The sequence below is a fragment of the Pristiophorus japonicus genome, chromosome 1 (genome assembly GCF_044704955.1).
Source record: "Pristiophorus japonicus isolate sPriJap1 chromosome 1, sPriJap1.hap1, whole genome shotgun sequence".
Taxonomy (NCBI): Eukaryota; Metazoa; Chordata; class Chondrichthyes; family Pristiophoridae; genus Pristiophorus; species Pristiophorus japonicus.
In genome coordinates this window covers 334,811,567-334,831,519 of record NC_091977.1, presented here as the reverse complement: position 1 = coordinate 334,831,519, position 19,953 = coordinate 334,811,567, and the positions used below count along the sequence as shown (strand labels likewise).

At 45.3% G+C, this 19,953-nt stretch overlaps 1 protein-coding gene across 1 annotated transcript in view; it reads left to right on the top strand.

The window, feature by feature from the left end:
* LOC139264685 (regulator of G-protein signaling 22-like) overlaps positions 1-19,953 on the top strand; it is a 425,112-nt gene that overhangs the window by 258,878 nt on the left and 146,281 nt on the right. Inside the window, exon 15 of the mRNA XM_070881635.1 lies at positions 512-623. Coding sequence (XP_070737736.1) covers positions 512-623 — 112 coding nt within the window. The remainder of the gene's footprint in view (positions 1-511; positions 624-19,953) is intronic.

The window sequence follows — 19,953 nt, the reverse complement described above, 5'->3', positions numbered from 1 at the left end:
AATCATCGGCAGTACTTTGCCGAGGATTGGGAGCTTTTGCCTGCTGCCGCCCAGATTCAGGGCGTAAGTCGCTTTTTTGCTACCAGGCGATCTTTCCAGGACTTATCCACGAAATCCCCGCCCAAAGTACCGTCAGGTATCTCAACAGTCCTTTGGGCAGCACTTGGGTGGAACTTAGCTTCCACCAAGTTCAGGACCATAGAGGTTCCTATTTCATATCATACCTATCTCTCTAATACTGATATACAATGATTTTAAGTTAATACATGTTGCTTTCTATCTAATTAAGGTCATAAATCCTGTTCAATACACTCTTTTTATAGCACACTTCTCCTTACAGCATTGCCTCAATAAAACAATAAAACTGATATACCAATAACCTGATATAATACCTACTGGTCATGGGTTCTGCCTGTGTTAAAGGTACCTTGATTGATATCCTTTTTATAGCATACTTATTTTATGTCTTCCAGTTATTTCTACTAAATTGTCATTAATTCCTTTCCCACAGCCAGCTTCTCAATTCAATCGGCAGTATTTGGTCTAATGCCTCACAATCTATGACAGATTATGAAGAGCAAGATTTAAGTAGAGCAAAGGAGATTCGCAGTTTAGAGAAGTTAGTAAGTACTCAGTTGAAAACTTGAACCAACATAAAAGTATTGAGAAAATCCTTACAAAGCAAGAACTACTTTACATTTAACTGTTCACTTTACCAGAGAGGGAAAAAAAATATTCTAAGCAAAATATAGTGAAGTTGTCTTACTATCAGATCATGATTCACATCTAGTTTTCTGGTTCTACTGTTTTACTAGTAGCAGCTGTCATGCAAAGTCAGTTATTGTGATTGAAAGTTTGTGACTTGGACAAAGTTTTGTTGCAGCTGTGATATGAATAGCAGCGATAATGGGGTTGCTGCTACACAAGCTCTTCGGGATTAAATTTAAATTTTAAATAATCTCCAACTGAAATTGTGCTCAAGGCCTGTCCGCTTTGATTTTAGAGCTGGCCTCAAAACTGGTAGCCAGCGTTCTATCCCATACAGAAGGAAGCCTTATTAAAATGTAAATAGGCTCCTATGCCAGTTGTAGGACCCCAGTACAATCTTCAGGTGTAAATGGTGGTGCATGCACCATGCAGACTCCACCCTGTGTTACTGGACGTAGAGTAGCCTAACCAACAGTCCTTAATGGAACCCCTACAGGCCGCTCTGATAACAGGCTGCAAACTGCAGTGTCACTGAATTTTGTGGGGCCAGGAGGAGCATAAATTTTTTGTCTGGCCCAAGAGAAATCTTCCCCCTATTGCCAGCCACTTGGTGCCCCACAACCCACCGCCTACAAAAATCGACCCCTATGTCTTTTAGACCTTTGAAATGCCAACTTTGCTACTTTTTGTGGGATCATTTCACAATACCAAAAATATATATTGATGAGACCATTATAATCTGTTTTCTGGTCTCAAATTAAAAGCCATTTTATCCACTCACTGGAATAAATTAACAAGTGTAAATCACTTTTAAATGACGTAGGTTACTTTGGACATCTGACTCGTCATTAAATCAGATTTTAACCATCGCAAATGACACAAATGCAATGTCAATCAACATTAGACAAAATGTTTCTGAATAGTTTTACAGAACTGATGAATGAATGTTATTACAGGATTTAGTGGTGAACAAACATGGGAATGGGGCCATGAGATGAACATATAATTGATAATGTATGTCACTAAATTTACATTGGCTCCAGTTCTAAAATAATTAATTATTGCGGTGTAACTCTTGCATGACTTCACATTCATCACTCAACTTTAGTCCGCAAAAAATAAAGCAAATCATAATTGTATATACCACATACAGAATGACAGATAAATCATCCCTTCATTATTATTTGGAAGCATTTCAAGGGCCAATGGAATGAAAATTCAGTGAAACAAAAAATGATAATCCACTTATGTTCAGTCTTTCTAAATAGTTATCGAATGAAAATATAACTTCTAGACAGGTGAAAAATCCAGGAAATTCTGGGCTCCTGGGGCCAAATGTTTTTTAAAGTTTTCAGACACATAGGTTAGAAATTCATCTAGGCTTGATTTTGAACCCAGAATCAGCACAGCGCAGGAGGAGGTGAAATTGATCATTATCGTTAAATAGGAGGGCTGCCAGCACTATTAGCACTATTGAGTAGCAGTTCACCTGAGGGGCACCATGAATATTGAGTATCCTTGATGCTATTTAAAGGCAGTCTGCACCTCTTAAAGGGGACGTGCACTTTGGTTGCAGCCAACTGGAAGGCAACTTCTGAACATAACAGGCAATGAAGCTTCAAGGGTCCCCACTTCTTGGATGCAGCAGTGGAGAGCTTGATGTAGCAGGTGAGTAGGAGGAGGAACATCCTCTTCCCACCAGGTGGCAGGAAGGTACTGCTCAGCAGCAGAAGGCACAAGTGGTAGAGCGCATCAGCATCAGGAGCATAGCACCTAGGACATCACTATAATCAGTGTCAGCGTTGGCTCAGTGGGAGCACTTTCGCCTCTGAGTTAGAAGGCTATGGGTTCAAGTCCCACGCCAGGGACTTGAGCACAAAAAATCTGGGCTGACACTCCAGTGCAGTACTGAAGGAGCACTGCACTGTCTTTTGAATGAGATGTTAAACCAAGGCCCTGTCTGCCCTCTTAAGCGAATGGAAAAGATTTCATGGCACCATTTTGAAGAAGAGCAGATGAGTTATCCCCGGTGTCCTGGCCAATATTTATCCCTCAATCAACCTAACGAAAAAACAGATTGGTCATTATTACATTGCCATTTGTTGGAGCTCGCTTGTGCACAAATTCACTGCCGTGTTTCCTACATTACAACATTGACTACATTCCAAAAGTACTTCTTTGGCTGTAAAGCGCTTTGAGACATCCGGTGGTCATGAAAGGCAGTATATAAATCCAATTCTTCCTTTCTTTTTTCAGTGCAGGAAAAAGTTTAAAGACCTGACTAGGGTTGCTACGGTAAGACTCTAACCCCTACCTCTGGCATCAAACTCTGCATAAAACCTACCTGAAACCCCATAACTCACAACTTTTCCCTCCCCCAATTACCAGCACTCTCCCTCATTGATTAACAAAACTATCCTCCATTCGCTGCAGCACGATACACTCCACCTCCTTCTGTTCCTAACGCCACACCATACACCTCCTCCTCTCCTCGCTATTACTGCCTTCACCTCCTCACACCTCTGCCACACTTCACACACCAGCACTACTATTTTACCTCGACATGCAAATCCTCAGAGCTAGGCTACCACTGACAACATCCCTTCTTTCTTTGCAGCCAAGCTTGCAAGCAATAATAGGGAGGAGGTGAGGACAGGAGGAGAGAGGGAATCCATCCAGATCCTCTCCCCAGTTGAGGAGGATGTCATATAGACTGTGGATATGTGTCGTGTCAGGGTTGTGGTGAACGACAAGGTGGAGGATGCATCCTGCAGGGTTTTTGGCTATCTTGCACTCTTTCGCTTCTCATTAAATTCTCACCCCAACACACATGACAAAGTGCAGCCATGCAGCACTCATCTGTCCCTATTTATCCTTCATATTAAATGCTAAACTTTGTCCCTCTCTTCCCATTCAGTTGAAGAAAATGTAGAGTGCCCAGATGCTGAGGAGCTGGAAGAGAGTCGCACTCATGATGGCACAGCATAACTCAACCTTTAGCAAGCACCAGCACAGAGACTGACACTACACGTATATTAGAGGATATGCTACTGGGAGAGTCACCAAGCTGTAGTGCACCAAAGCATGGGCAGGCGATGGGATAACCCAGGAAGCAGCTTGCCTGAGGAAGAGCTCACATCTTACCACTGCTGTAGAGGGCACAGATGAGGATCTGGAGGGCACAGCATACATTAAAAGATTGATTGCTATACAGCAGGACCGTTTAAATGTACTAGGTGGTCTGTCAGCAAGCTTGCATACAATGGCAGAGAGGATGGAGGAGTCTGGTGCTAGCTTGTGTGGGATTGTCCAGCATGCCATTGAAATAACGAAATAACGTAGTCAACCATGGAGCGAATGGTCAGCTATAAAAAGAAAGAAAGATTGCATTTATATAGTGCCTTTCACGACCACCGGACATCTCATACAATTAAGTACCTTTGGAGTGTAGTTATTGTTGTAATGTAGGAAACACAGTAGCCAATTTGTGCACAGCAAGCTCCCACAAATAATAATGTGATAATGACGAGATAATCTGTTTTTTTGTTATGTTGATTGAAGGATAAATATTGGCCAGAACACCGGGGATAACTCCCCTGCTTTTCATCAAAATAGTGCCACGGTATCTTTTACATCCCCCTGAGAGAGCAGACAGGGCCTCGGTTTAACATCTCATCTGAAAGTCGGCACCTCCGACAATGCAGCACTCCCTCAGTACTGCACTGGAATGTCAGTCTAGATTTATGTGCTCGTGCCTGGAGTGGGACTTGAACCCTCAACCTTCTGACTCATGAGGCAAGTGTGCTACAGCAGACACTTCTATGCTCTATGAACACTACAGTGGGGCCCACAACGCAGGAACCTCTGGTGACAGCTCTGACAGCTTTGCTGGAAGCTCAGACTTCTGCCATTGAGTCTGAGATCTAGCGTCCCCTCAGCTTTTCAATCTATTAAGGGGAGAGTGGAAAGCATGCATAGAAGCTTCCAGAGCAACACTACACTTTTGACGTTAGTGATACTAATTCAGCCATCCCTCTTACATCTCTCCCAATTTTCATTTCCATTGACTTCAGTGGAAAATAAAATCAGGAGAGATGTCCAACGGGCGGCTGAATTGATATCACACATTTTGCACTAGCACCAAAATCAAAATGACCCTACTTCACTCTGTTCTCACACAGAGCAGAGGATGCAGAGGTGCAGCCCCACGACAGTGGCATTGGCTCCATGAAAGAGGCACATGCTGTCTTCTGTCAGAAAAGGCAGCATGCCTACTCCTCTGCCAGCTTCTTACCAGTAGCTTTATTGGCAGCTGTACCAAATTAACGCAACCGGCACTGAAACACAGCAGTCTGCTGCAACACTGCTAGAGGTTGTCCACCATGGCCAACTTAAAGTGCTCTCAGTGGATGACTGGCAGCATTCCATCTCCCAGGCTCCCATGACAGAGGAACTATCTCTTAGGAACATGAGAATAGGTAAAGTAGCACAAAGGGATAGCACTAGGGTGATTTAATTTCAATATTAAAAGAAAGAAAAGTTGTTAATTAAGAGGTTTCTTTGCATTAATGTTGATCTTCATATTCTTCGTTATGTAAAAGGAAGACTCATGAGGTAGTGGAGTTGGAAGGCATTTAGAAGGTGGGTGGAAGGCGAAGACTGCTGGTGTGCTTGGGGGAGAGATTGCTTAGGAGAATGTCGACTAATTTCTTGCCTTACAGCTCTGGCAGCTGAAAGCACTGCACAGCCTCAGTCTTCTTCACCATTCTCTTCTTCATCATCCCTTTCTGCTTCATCCCCTTCTTCATCTTCCTCCTGCACTTCTTCTTCCTGTGGCAGCTGCAAGGCTTGGTCCCTCTGAATGGCATAGTTGTGTAATATGTGGCAAAGCACTACGGTCGGAATTTTCCCGCTGTGTGCATGCGGGTTTGGAGACGGGTCGACAGTAAAATCTGTAGAAACGAGAGCGCGTCGGGAACGTGCCATCATCCCGCCTCCTTGCGTCTTTAACTCGGTGCATTTGCCAGCAGGTCACGACCCGTACGACAGGGACGGCCAACCTAATTAATCTCATTAACTCCTTGTTGTGAGGGCCTTAACAGGAATTTTAATTAGACCATTTGAATTTCACTGGATGACAATAGGAATCACACAGCTCAGGAACCATGCCTGTCAACCTAAGCCGGAAGCTCAGTGACCATTGAGTGAGGTCATTAATGCAGAGCATGGAAATCCAAATAAATACTGTTGGAAAGGCTCTTGCTGACTCCTTTTTGAGCACAGATTTAGGTGTCTAGAGTTTGCAAGTCTTTTCTGGAACCTCAGAAGCCACTCTCACCACATTGCTAGTAACTATCACAACATTGACAGATTTCGCTTCTGATCGCTATTTGACCTGCCATCTATTACATCAGCATGGGTGCATCTTATACTGTCTCACCATGGTCCTCAGAATCGGACCAACACCAGCAGCAGCAGGCACACCAGCAGCAGCAGAAACAACACCAACAACCTTCTCCTCAATGGCCTAATGCTCCACAGGACAGAGGGAATCAGCGCAGAGCTGCACCATGCCGGAGACGATACCTCCAGGAAGAACTTCCTCAACACGACAGAGTAGCAGTGCCGAAGGAGGCTCAGGCTATCATGCCACGTCATTACAGACATTTACAGCTTGCTGGAGCAAGACCTGCAGCCCAGAGGACCTGGTGGACATGCCTTGCCAGTCACCAGTGCCCTCAACTTCTTCGCCTCAGACTCATTCCAGGGATCTGCATCAGACATTTGTAGGATCTCGCCGTCAGCTGCCCGCAGATGCATCACGCAAGTCACCGATGCCATGTTTAACAAGTCAGCCATTTATGTCAACTTTGCCACTGATGAAGCCAGTGTTACTGAGCGGGCTCTCAGCTTTGCCGCTCTGGCTGACTTCCCACCGATACAGGGCATCATTGACTGCACACATGTGGCCATCAGGACACCCCCACATCACTCAGAAGTGGTTGTGAACCACATGGGCTTCCAGTCCCTTAATGTTCAGCTCGTCCGCAACCATAGGAAGATCATCATGCATATGTGCGCCAAATTCCATAGCAGCTGTCATGACTCTATCGTCCTGCACCAGTCAAACCTCCCTCAGCTCTTCACACTGCCAAACAGTTATCACGCTGTTAGAGCCACTACACGTGCTCCTATGCAAAGGTCGCGATTGGGTCTGGGGGGACAGCCAGGAAAGGGTTTTTGATAGAGCACGCAACTTGTTATGCTCCAACAATCTGTTAACGTTATATGACCCGTGTAAGAAACTTGTTTTAACGTGCGATGCGTCGAACTATGGGGTCGGGTGTGTGTTTGCGCATGCGAATGCCAATGATCAGTTATAGCCGGTAGCTTATGCTTCCAGAAGTCTGTCCCGGGCAGAAAGGGGCTACAGGATGGTAGAAAAGGAAGTGCTAGCATGTGTATATGCAGTAAAAAAAAATGCACCAGTACCTGTTTGGCAGGAAATTTGAGCTGGAGACAGATCACAAATCCCTAATGTCCTTTTTGGCCGACAACAAGGCCATAAATGCGAGTGGGCACTTACGTTAGCCGCCTATGACTACACAATTCGGCACAGACCGGGCACTGAAAACTGCGCCGATGCACTCAGCAGGCTCCCACTAGCCACCACTGATGGGGCAACTCAGTATGATGCTGAGATGGTCATGGCTGTTGAAGCTTTCGAAAGCGAAGGCTCACCTGTGACAGCCCGTCAGATTAAAGTCTAGACAAATAAAGATCCGCTACTGTCTTTAGTTAAGAAATGTGTCCTGAATGGGGACTGGGCAGCCACGTACAGGGCATTCCCTGAGGAATTTAAACGTTTTATAGGCGCATACATGGGTTACAATGATAGTTCAATACATGACAGCCCCCGCGGCTCAGCAGCCACATGCAGCTGGTGACAATACTACTCTATGTCACACAGGACCCACCGAGGTGTGCGTATCTGCGCTGGTGCTGGGTGCATTTGAGTCTGCTGATGGTGCTCCCTCAAAGGCTGGAACTTCCTCTGAGGAGTCATCTTCCTCCTTTGGCTGGGCAATGGTGGGGGCTCTTGATGGACCTATGGGAGAGTAAAGAAATGATTTAGAAATGTTATAATAATACCGGTTAACGATGAACATTCACTGGCTGCTTATATCAGTCACCATATGAGTGGCTGCTGTATGCCATGTAGCTGCATGAGATGTAATTCTGTCAGCAGGTTGCTGAGAGGTCTTGCTCTCTCCGTCTCCCACCGCCAGCAACTCTGTGGCTCTTGAAACCTCAGGGCCACCTCCTCTGCTGGAGTTAAAGTGCTGGAGGGCCACCTCCGGTTCTCTCCCTTTCCCTGTTGATGTGCGTTCTCTTCTCCTGCAAGGAGAAAAAGAAGAGATGTGTGAATGAAAGCGATGGCACGTGTGTAAGGAATGTGTGGTTACATCTGCAGAGAGTGACTATGAGGGAGTGGGGTGCTGGTGCCAAATGGCCTCCTTCTGTGTTGTTACTTGCTATGATTGCATTAGGATGAGGGTGAGTGTGAGGGGGTTAGTAAGATGGAGATGTGAGCATGTACATAGCATACATTGGAGGGATGGGTGGACGTGCAAGGGATGTTGGTGTAAGTAATAATGTGCCGGAGTAGGCTTGGGAAGGTAGAGTGATGGGGATGCGGTGACAGACACAGCAAGATGAAGGTGAGTGTGGCTTTGCACTCACCTTTCCTGATCTCATCAGATCATGGAAACGTTTCAGGCACTGTACCCAGGTCTGCCTCACCACATCCCTGCTGTTCACCTCCTCAGCTATTTGGAGCCAGGCTCTTTTTGTCTCCTGTGGAGGTCTCTTCCGCCCATCCACAGGGAAGGGGACCTCTGCATGCTCTGACTCCCTCCACAATAATATATAGGGAGTCATCGGAAGACTGGGCTGCAGCCCCCTGTCTTTGGGAAGTCATGTTTTGAAATATCAGCGATAACAAAATACTCCCTCCACATTCCAGCAAAAAAGTATTTGAAAAGCAGAAAGTGAATTTAGAAGACAGAAGACAGAGGAAACTAGGGCTAGAAAGTAGACAACAAGGGAGTTTGGCAGTACTTCAATGCAAGGAGTACAAGGAATAAGGCAGATGGGCTGAGAGTACAGATAGACACTTGGGTGTATGATATTATAGCTATTACTGAGATATGGCTGAAAGAAGGGCAGGTATGGCAGCTCAACATTGCTGGTTACAGGGTTTTCAGATGGGAAAGAGAGCAGGGTGTATAAAAGGGGGTCATAGTATTGATTAAAGAAACAATTACAGCTGTGAGGAGGGATGATATGTTAAAAGGATCATCAAATGAGGCCATATGGGTTGAATTGAAGAACAAAAAAGGGAAATCACAATGCTGGGAGTGAACTATAGGCCCCCAAACAGTCTGAGGGTGATAGAAGAGCAAATATGTAGGCAAATTTCTGAGAAATGAGCAAACTACAGGACAGTAATAGTAGGGGATTTCAACTACCCTAATATTACCTGGGATAAAATGAGTTTGAAAGATATAGAGGGTGCGGAATTCCTAAATGCATTCAGGAGAACTTTTTTAGCCAGTATGTAACAAGCCCAACACAGGAGGGGGCGGTTCTAAACTTAATTTCATGGAATGAAGCTGGCCAGGTGGAAGGAGTATCAATGGGAGAGCATTTTGGTGCAAGTGATCATAATTCAGTTAGATTTAGGATAGTTATTGAAACAACAAAGATAGACCAGGAATAAAAGTTCTCAATTGGGGAAAAGTCAATTTTGCTAAGCTGAGATGGGATTTAGCCAAAGTGGACTGGAAACAGCTTCTTGAAGGTAAATCAGTGTCAGAGCAATGGGAGGCATTCAAGGAGGAGATAGTAAGGGTTCAGAGCAAGTATGTTCCCTTAAAGAAAAAGTGTGGGACTAACAAATCTAGAGCCCCCTGGATGTCGAGGAACATACAGGGCAGGATAAAGAAAAAAAGGGAGGCTTATGGCAGATACCGAGGGCTAAATACTGCAGAAACTCTAGAGGAGTATAGAAAGTGCAGGGGTGCAATTAAAAAGAAAATTAGGAAAGCAAAGAGAGAGCATAAAAAATGCTGGCAAGTAAAATCAAGATGTTTTATAAACACATTGGGCTGAAGTTTCGCCACCACTCTGTGCCGATTATTTGGCCTACACTGGTTTTTTTGAGCAGACTAAAATCTGCAAGTTTCGTCAAAGTTTCTGCGCCATTCTAAAGTAGGTACCTCCGATATTTTTTAGTTCCCGATTTTTTTTACGTCACCGGGTGTGGAACCTGCCGGGTACGCCATTTCTGGCCATTTAAGCGAGTTTGGCCAAGTACAATTTTTTTCTAAAACAGAGCACTGCACCCTTCTGAAAAACCTTCCCTACACTTAAGGAAATCGGCGTAGAGAAAAGAAAATTGGCGGAGAAAAGGCGCCATTGTTTCAGCGGAGTTGCAGACACGGCGGGGGGGGAGGGTCTTTCGACCTGGGGTGTCAGCGGGCCGGTGCGGGGTCCTTTCTGCCCGGGATTGCAGTGGCACTGGTACTGTAGAGGTAAAAAAAATCTATCAATGTTAAAAAGGAATAAAGGAATAAAGAAAGGTTCCAAATGAAAGGTTATGCCGGCGAAACTTGGAACTTTTATTTTGGCGCAGTCGGGCCACTAAAAAAATCAGACGTACCTCTATAGCTGCGCCAAAAAAAGTCCATGTGCAATGTTGGGCCCATAAAAAGCAAGAGGATAATTAAAGAAAGTGTAGGGCCTATTAGAGACCATAAGGTTATCTGTGTGTGAAGGCAGAAGTCGTGGGTATGGTTCTTAATGAATACTTTGCGTCTGTTTTCACAAAAGAGAGGGGCAATGCAGACATTGTAATCAGGGAGGAGTGTGAAATATTAGATGAAATAAACATAGTGAGAGATGAAGTATTAAGGGGCTTAGCAGCTTTGAAAGTGGATAAATCCCCAGGCCTGGATGAAATGTATCCCAGGCTGTTAAGAGAAGTAAAAGAGGAAATAGCAGAGCCTCTGACCATAATTTTCCAATCCTCTCTGGCTACAGGTATGGTGCTGGAGGACTGGAAGACTGCTAACGTTGTACCTTTGTTTAAAAAGGGATACACCTAGTAATTACAAGCTATTCAGCCTAACCTCGGTGATGGGAAATTATTGGAAAAAATTATGAGGGGCAAGATAAATCTTCATTTAGAAAGATACGGATTAATCAAGCTCAGTCAGCATGGATTTATTAAGGGAAGGTCGTGTTTGACTAACTTGATTGAATTTTTTAAGGAGGTAACAAGGAGTGTTGATGAGGGTAGTGCATTTCATGTAGTGTATATGGATTTTAGCAAGGCTTTTGATAAGGTCCCACATGGCAGACTGGTCACAAAAGTAAAAGCCCATGGGAGCCAAGGAAAAGTGACATGTTGGATCCAAAATTGGCTAGAGGCAGGAAGCAAAGGGTAATGGTTGATGGGTGTTTTTGTGACTGGAAGGTGGTTTCCAATGGGGTTCCGCAGGGCTCAGTACTAGGTCCTTTGCTTTTTGTGGTATCATCATCATCATCATCATCCTAGGCAATCCCTTGGAATCGAGGAAGACTTGCTTCCACTCATAAAATGAGTCCTTAGGTGGATGAACAGTCCAATACAAGAGCCACAGTCCCTGTCACAGGTGGGACAGATAGTCGTTGAGGGAACGGGAGGGTGGGACAGGTTTGCCGCTCGCTCTTTCCGCTGCCTGCGTTTGATTTCTGTATGCTGTCAGAGATGAGACTCGAGGTGCTCAGCGCCCTCCCAGATGCACTTCCTCCACTTAGGGCGGTCTTTGGCCAGAGACTCCAGGTGGTCGGTGGGGATGTTGCACTATATCAGGGAGGCTTTGAGGGTGTCCTTGTAACGTTTCCCTGCCCATCTTTGGCTCATTTGCCGTGAAGGAGTTCCGAGTAGAGTGCTTGCTTTGAGAGTCTCGTGTCTGGCATGTGGACAATGTGGCCTGCCCAGCAGAGCTGATCAAGTGTGGTCAGTGTTTCAATGCTGGAGCTGTTGGCCTGGTCGAGGACGCTAATGTTGGTCCATCTGTCCTCCTAGGGGATTTGTGGGAACTTGCGGAGACATCGTTGGAGCTATTTCTCCAGTGACTTGAGGTGTCTACTGTACATGGTCCATATCTCTGAGTCATACAGGAGGGCGGGTATTACTACAGCCCTGTAGACCATGAGCTTGGTGATAGATTTGAGGGCCTGATCTTCAAACACTGTTTTCCTCAGGCGGCCGAAGGCTGCACTGGCGCACTGGAGGCAGTGTTGAATCTTGTCATCAATGTCTGCTCTTGCTGAAAAGAGACTCCCGAGGTATGGGAAATGGTCCACGTTGTCCAGGCCGCGCCGTATATTTTGATGACTGGAGGGCAGTACTGTGCGGTGAGTTCAGGCTGGTGGAGGACCTTTGTCTTATGGATGTTTAGCATAAGGGCCCATGCTTTCGTACGCCTCAGTAAATATGTCGACTCAATTTTTGTGGTATACAATCAATGATTTAGGGCCATGAGCCCCTCATTGCCCGATTGTCTGCTCAGAAAAAACGCTAACGTTTGATGAGTAACACTGACGATAATTTCCACTTTTATGTTTAAACCAATTAAAACTAATCACCCGGTGAGAAAATGGGCGTTGCACCTTTATTGTCGACAGTTTTCTCGACAGTTAAGGGGAAACTAAGTAAAATGGGCGATTCTTATCGGAATGGATGGTAAGTACTTAAAATTTAGTCAAAGGCTACGGTTGGGCCTAGGGCGGGAGGAAAACGTTTTAAAAAAAATTTCAATAATAAAAATAAAAACGTAAAAAGCATTCCCAAGACACTTTTACACTTAATCGCTATTTTAAAATTAAAAAAAAAATAAAGTACCTTTAACTTACCTTTCTTTGCAGAGTACTCACCTACCGCCCTGTTTAAGCAGCTGTTACAGTGCGGTTCCCTCGGCGATCTGGACGGGCTTCCGTTGAGGCCAAGCTTACGCCCTGCCGATATTTCTCGGCATTGCACGTCGGCAGTTTGGTCCTGGTGGGCATGTTCAGATGTGGGCAATACCATTAAAAAACTTAGGGGGAAACTTTCGCGGGCGGAAAAACAGCTGTGCCGCCAAGAAAATCGCCGAGAACCCGCCGAAAATCATAGGAAAATCTAGCCCTTAGACTTGACTCTAGGGGGCATGATTAAGAAGTTTACAAATGATACTGAAATGAAGAAGAAAGTTGTAAACTGCAGGAAGATATCAATGAACTGGTCAAGTGGGCAGATGAAATTTAATCCGAAGAAGTGTGAGATAATGCATTTGGGGAGGGCTAACAAGGTAATGGAATACACATTAAATGATAGGACACTGAGAAGTGTAGAGGAACAAAGGGACCTTGGAATGCAGGTCCACCGATTCCCGAAGGTAGCAGGCCAGGTAGATAAGGTGGTTAAGAAGGAATACTTGCCTTTATTAGCTGAGGTATAGAATACAAGAGCAGTATAGAATACAAGAGCAGTGGGGTTATGCTTGAGCTGTATAAAACAATAGCTAGGCCACAGCTAGAGTAGTGCATGTAGTTCTGGTCACCACATTACAGGAAAGATATGATTGCACTAGAGAGGGTACAGAGGAGATTTACGAGGATGTTGCCTGGACTGGAAAATTTTAGCTATGAGGAAAGATTGGATAGGCTTGGGTTGTTTTCTTTGGAACAGAGGAGGCTCTGAGATGACCTTTTTGAGTTGTATAAAATTATGAGGGGCCTAGATAGAGTGGATCGGAAGGACCTATTTCTCTTAGCAGAGGCGTCAACAGCCAGGGAGCATAGATTTAAAGGAATTGGTAGCAGGTTTAGAGGGGATTTGACGGGAAATTTCTTCACCCAGAGGGTGGTGGGGGTATGGAACTGACTGCTTGAAAGGGTTGTAGAGACAGAAATCCTCACCACATTTAAAAAGTGCTTGGATGTGCACTTGAAGTGCCGTAACCTACAGGGCTACGGACCAAGAGCTGGAAAGTGGGATTAGGCTGGATAGCGCTTTGTCGGCCGATGCAGACACGATGGGCCGAAATGGCCTCCTTCCGTGCTGTAAATTTCTATGATTCCTAGATAAACCTTCAAATGCAATATGGCCATAGCTGCTTTAAATATCCCTGCTGGAAATGAGTCATCGATGACATCATCAGACCAGCACCATTTAATAGGGCCGGTCAACACACATGTCTGCCTTAATAGGGGCCATTAACTGAAAGTCTCTCTGAGGAGCTGCCTGATTAATACATCATAGTACCGACCCGCTAGTATCAGTAATGGTGACCTTGAAACTACTGGAATGTCGCAAAAACCCATCTGGTTCACTAATGTCCTTTATGGAAGGAAATCTGCCGTCCTTACCTGGTCTGGCCGATATGTGACTCCAGACCCACAGTAATATGATTGACTCTTAACAGCCTTCTGAAAAGGCCTAGCAAGTCGCTCAAGGGAAATTAATGATGGGTAATAAATGCTGGCCTTGGCAGCGATGCCCACATCCCGTGAGTGAATTTTAAAAATTACTCCTTGCACCTGGGGAAATCTAGTGATGTGGGAAAATCTCAAAGCTCTTGCCTCCTTATCAGTAGCCTGCATTGGGAAGGTGATGTATTGCTGTCTCCTTGCGAAGTGTAGCTGCCACCTGCTTGATGGCCATATGGACAAAAACACGACTGATGTTGCTGATATCACCCGTGGCAGCCTGGAATGAGTTTGGAGCATAGACAAATGGGGGAAATTTTAACATAACCAGCCCATCTGATTTTACTCTCCATTGAAGGGGTGTAAGATTGGCATTCCAGCCAATCCTATGGGTTTCCCACCCAGAGGATTGGGATAAGATTACCCCCATTGAGGGTCACCATAACTTTCAGTCACAGTGTGTGTCCTGGTGTTTGACTCCAACAGCTAACATCGGTCAATGATTGCCTGCTGGTTGAAGTGCAACATCCACTGTCATATTGAGGTAAGACATTGTGTTGCAAAATGCTGGCATGCTGTAAGCCTCCATTGTCCTTGTCTCTTTTGCCTTCCTCTTTGAACCTGTACAAGACTGTGCTTGTGATTTCCACTGGCAGCTTCAATAGTAATCCCAGCAACGTTCTCATTTTTTCCAGTAATCCTGCAGTCAGTGAAGTTACAGAGTATAGTTAAAGTCAAAGGTCAACTTTCCAACAGCTATTTAGTCTGAAAGACATACCAAAGTCAGCCAAAAAATGGCTCCAACAATCCCCAGCAACCAAAAATGATGTTCCCTTGACGACATAAAATCATAGGGGCCAAGTTTCCACAGGAATTGTTCCTATTTTTTTGGAGCAACTAGTTTTTTTTTGAGTATCTTAAAAATCGTAATTCTCCACATTTAGTTTGCTCCGGTTTCAGTGAGTTAGTTCAGTTTCTTTTTAGTTCAGTTTTTTTTTTCAAAAGGGGGCATTACCAGCCACTTACGCCTGTTTTGGCCATTTAAGCAAGTTTAGACAGCCAATAGTTACTCCAAACTAACTTAGGCCAGCGTATGTGTCCACTTGTGTACACTCAGAAAAACCTTGCGGACACTTTAGAAATCAGGCATAGGTAGCCAGAGATGGGGGGGAAGGGAAGTTCGAGGATTTTCCAAAGCACTAAACACTTTCACAACATTAAAGAAGCATAAGTACATTTAAAGCACTAAGCACTAAACAAAGCACAAAAAGTAATAAACAATTAATTAACAATTAAAAAATAGAAGGAATCCTGCACCTAACGCACCAAGACCAAAGTAATAAGCAACCAATCAATAACAAATAAAAAATAGAAGTCCTACCTTTATGTGAAGGGAAGGTGTTTCTGTCAGCAGCTGTTGGTTGTTTGCCTTGGTTTGTTCAAAGTTTGCTTTTCTGGCCTCAGCCAGCTTGGGTAATTCAGCTCGAGCCAGGTCTCCATCTACCTCACCTCCTCTTGGCCTGTTCCTTCGCTTTCACACGCCGCATGAAGCTGTCCCCGCTGTCTGAATGCTTCATGTGCCCCACACAAACATTAACCCTGTTGCCGAGCATCTCCTGCCTTTGAGTTGCTGGTTGGCAATAATGTCTTCGGCAAGTTATTCCAATCTTGTCATAAAATATTCAAGATACTTTAAATCAAAGCTTGCGCCCACACATAGGCACAACCACTGAAATAATGCTGCTAGGGCCATTGGGGGCCTGCTCACATGAACGCGGCATCGGAGGAGCCCATTCAGCCAGGCCTCGGGGCGGTGTGCTTCAGGCCCCTCCCACACAGCCTGCAGCACACGCACACAGAATCTGGGGGCGAGGAGCTTCTGCACATGCGCGCATACTCTAGTGCGCATGTGCAGAGGTCCCGGCACTGTTTTAAGCGCCGGGACCTGGCTCCGCCCCCCACGCATTCTGCTGCACTGCACCAAGGGCCTGGATTAATCGGACTGCGGGGAGAATATGAAGGTAAATAATAGGCGCTGTTTCTGTTCTAAAAAGTCGGCAGACCTCACGGAGGTGTGCCATTCTAAGGATCGGTGGAAACTTGGGCCCAAAGAAACTTAGAACACAGAAGGGGGCCATTCGGTTCGATGTGCCTGTGCTGGCTCTTTCAAAGAGCAGTCGTGGTTAATCCCACATCCACACTTTTTGTCCATATCCCTGTAAGTTCCTCATCCTCAAGTAGCTGTCCAATTCCCTTTAAAATTATTTATGGAATCAGCTCCACCACCTTTTCAGGTAGAGCGCTCCAGATCCCGACAACTCTCTGAGTGAAACAATTTCTCCTCATCTCCACTCTGGATCTTTTCCAAATGATTTTGAAGCTATGACCTCTGGTGATTGACCTACTCATCAGAGGGAATAATTTTTCTCTACCTATTCTATCAAAACCTCTCATTATCTTGTAAACCTCTATTAGGCCACCTCTTAGCCTTCTCTTGTCCAAGGAGAACAGTCCTAACTTTTCGAAACTCTCCTCATAACTGAAGATCCTCATCCTTGGTAACATCCTGGGAAACCTCCCCTGTAGCCTTTCTAAGGCCTTTACATCTTTCCTGAAGTGTGATGCCCAGAACAATCTGCAATATTCCAGCTGAGGCCCAACCAGTGATTTATAAAGTTCCAGCATGATCTCTTTGCTTTTATATTCTATTCCACTATTTGTAAACCCAAATAACCCATATACTTTTTCTAACTGCCTTATCAACTTGCCGTGCCACCTATAAAGATTTGTGCATATGAACACCAAGGTCTCTCTGCTCATCTATACTTTTCAAAATCGTGCTATTTATAGTATACTTTCTATATTAGTCCTCCAAAAGTGCATCACTTCACACATCTCCGCATTGATCTCCATCTGCCCTGCTACTGCCTATTTCATCATCCTGCCTGTGCCATCCTGAAGCCTCGAACTAATCTCATCACTATCTACTACTTTGCCAAGTTTCATATCATCTGCAAACTTTAAAATGCTGCTCCCTACACCCGAATCTAGGTCGTTTATAAAAATTGAAAATAGTAATGGATCCAAAACTGACCCTTGGGGAACACCACTGAAAACCACCTCCCAGTCTGAAAAACATCCATTCACGACCAACCTTTGCTTCCTGTCACTGAGCCAATTTTATATCCATACCACCACTTTCCACTTAATTCCCTGGGTTTCCATCTTAATAAGCCTCCTGTGCAGCACTTAGTCGAATACCTTCCGATAGTCTATATATACATCTACCACACTACCTTGATCGACCGCCTCTGTTACCTCATCAAAGAATTCAATCATGTTAGTCAGACATGATTTGCCTTTCACAAATACATGGCGGTTCTCCTTGATTAACCCATGCCTTTCTAAATGTTTATTTTGTCCCTGATAATGGTTTCCAATAACTTCTCCACCACCGATGTTAGGCTGACTGGCCTATAGTTTCCTGATTTGTCCCTCTCCCCTTTCTTGAATAATGGTATAACATTAGCAACCCTCCAGCACTACTCCTGTATCCAATGAGAATTGAAAGATTGTGACCAATGCCTCTGCTATTTCTACCTTTGCTTCTTTGAGCAAACTAGCATTCCATCCAATCCAGGTGACTTACCAATTCTAAGTAATGCTAAACTTTTTAGTACATCTTTATCTATTACTATCCTTGTCATGTAACCCATGTATAAACTGACCTAAGTTGTACACTGTGAGAACATTGACTACTAGGTGGTGAACTTGTGGGAGAAACTCCTAACCTGGACTTTCAGGTATAAAAGGGGAAGCTCCACCTACCTACTTCACTTCAGTGCTGGCTAATAAAGGTTACTGATCACAGAGTGACCTTCTCTCAGCAGGCGGTCCAATTCGCATTCTATCTTTTCCCGCACCACGTACGGCACCGCTCTGGCCTTGTGGTGTACTGGCCTGGCGTCCGGGTTTATGTGAATCACGACCTTGGTCCCCATGAAAGTGCCGATGCCGGGTGGCAATAGTGAGTCAAATTTGTCCAGGACCTGTGAGCATGATACTCGCTCCACAGAAGAAAGTGCATTGACATCGCCCCATTTCCAGTTCATGACAGCAAGCCAACTCCTCCCCAGCAGTGCAGGACCATCTCCTGGGACAATCCAGAGTGGCAAACTGTTCTCCGAATCTTTGTGGGTCACGACTACCGTGGCGCTGCCTAGCACCGGAATGATCTCTTTTGTATATGTCCGTAGCTGTGCGTCAATCGGCAATAATTTTGGCCTCCTGGCCTTGGACGCCCACAACTTGTCGAACTGTTTGATACTCATCAGGGACTGGCTGGCCCCCGTGTCTAGCTCCATTGATACTGGGATGCCATTGAGGAGCACTTTCATCATTATCGGTGGCGTCCTGGTATATGAACTGTATATGTGCTCCACATGAACTCGCTGAACTTCAGCTTCCAACAATTTCCCCCAGTATCCATTTGGCCTCGTAGGGCTTACATCGGGCCCGTCCTCCTCGTACATCAACCTGGCTGCAGGCTTCCTGCACATACGCGCCAAGTGACCGCTGACGTTGCAGTTTCTGCAGGTATATTGCTGATACCTGCAAGCTCTGGCTGTGTGTTTGCCTCCACACCTCCAACATGAGCCGTTGTTGGAAACAAAAGGTCCATTACCAGTCGATCATCTCTGACTGTCTCTGTAACTGTCCTTAAGCGCACCATTGACAGGTGTTGATGGCCCCATCACTGGCCGCATTGTCCCTTGCGAAGGCATGAATCGCCATTCAGCTAGCCATTGTCTCTGTTGAATTCCCCCTTTGGGTTCGATTACATGCTCGGGAATGTCCGATTGCCCTTGTCTGCCTGGAGAACTGTGTGCTGCGTTAACAATGTTGACTCCCTGTCCATTTGCTGCATTTAAGCTAAGATTTTTGTCAAACATCATTCTGGTCTCTTCCTCTCCTGAGATAAATGTCTGGGCCATCAAAGCCGCCGTTTCCAGGGTCAAGTCTTTGGTCGCAATCAGTTTCCTGAAAACCCCAGCGTGCCTGATGCCCTCGATAAAAAAATCTCGCAGCATCTCCGCTCTGCATGCATCTGGGAACTTACATAGGCTCGCCAGTCGCCGGAGGTCTGCCATGAAGTCTGGAACGCTTTGCCCTTCTCGGCGCCGGTGCGTGTAAAACCGGTGTCTCGCCGTATGCATGCTGCTCACCGGTTTAAAGTGTTCCCCGATAAACTTACTGAGTTCTTCAAAAGTCTTGTCCGCCAGCTTCTCTGGCGCTAGAAGGTCCTTCATCAGGGAATAGGTCCTGGATCCACAAACCGTCAGGAGATGAGCCCTGCGTTTGTCGGCCGAATCCTGTCCCCGCCATTCCTTAGTGACAAAACTTTGCTGTAGTCTCTCAATAAAATCATCCCAATCATCACCAACACAGTACCTCTTGTCTGTGCTGCTAGTGGCCATGCTCGTGTGTTTTAAATCCCAGTTTCTCGTCGCCAATAATATGTCCTTACTATACAGTATAAATGCACACGAGGCCCATACTTGAGAGAAGGTCATTCTGTGATCAGTAAGCTTTAATAGCCAGCACTGAAGTGAAGTAGGTGGGTGGTGCTTTCCCTTTTATACCTGAAAGTCCAGGTTAGGAGTGTCTCCCACAAGTTCACCCCCTTGTGGTCAGTGTTCTCACGGTGTACAACTTAGGTCAGTTTAT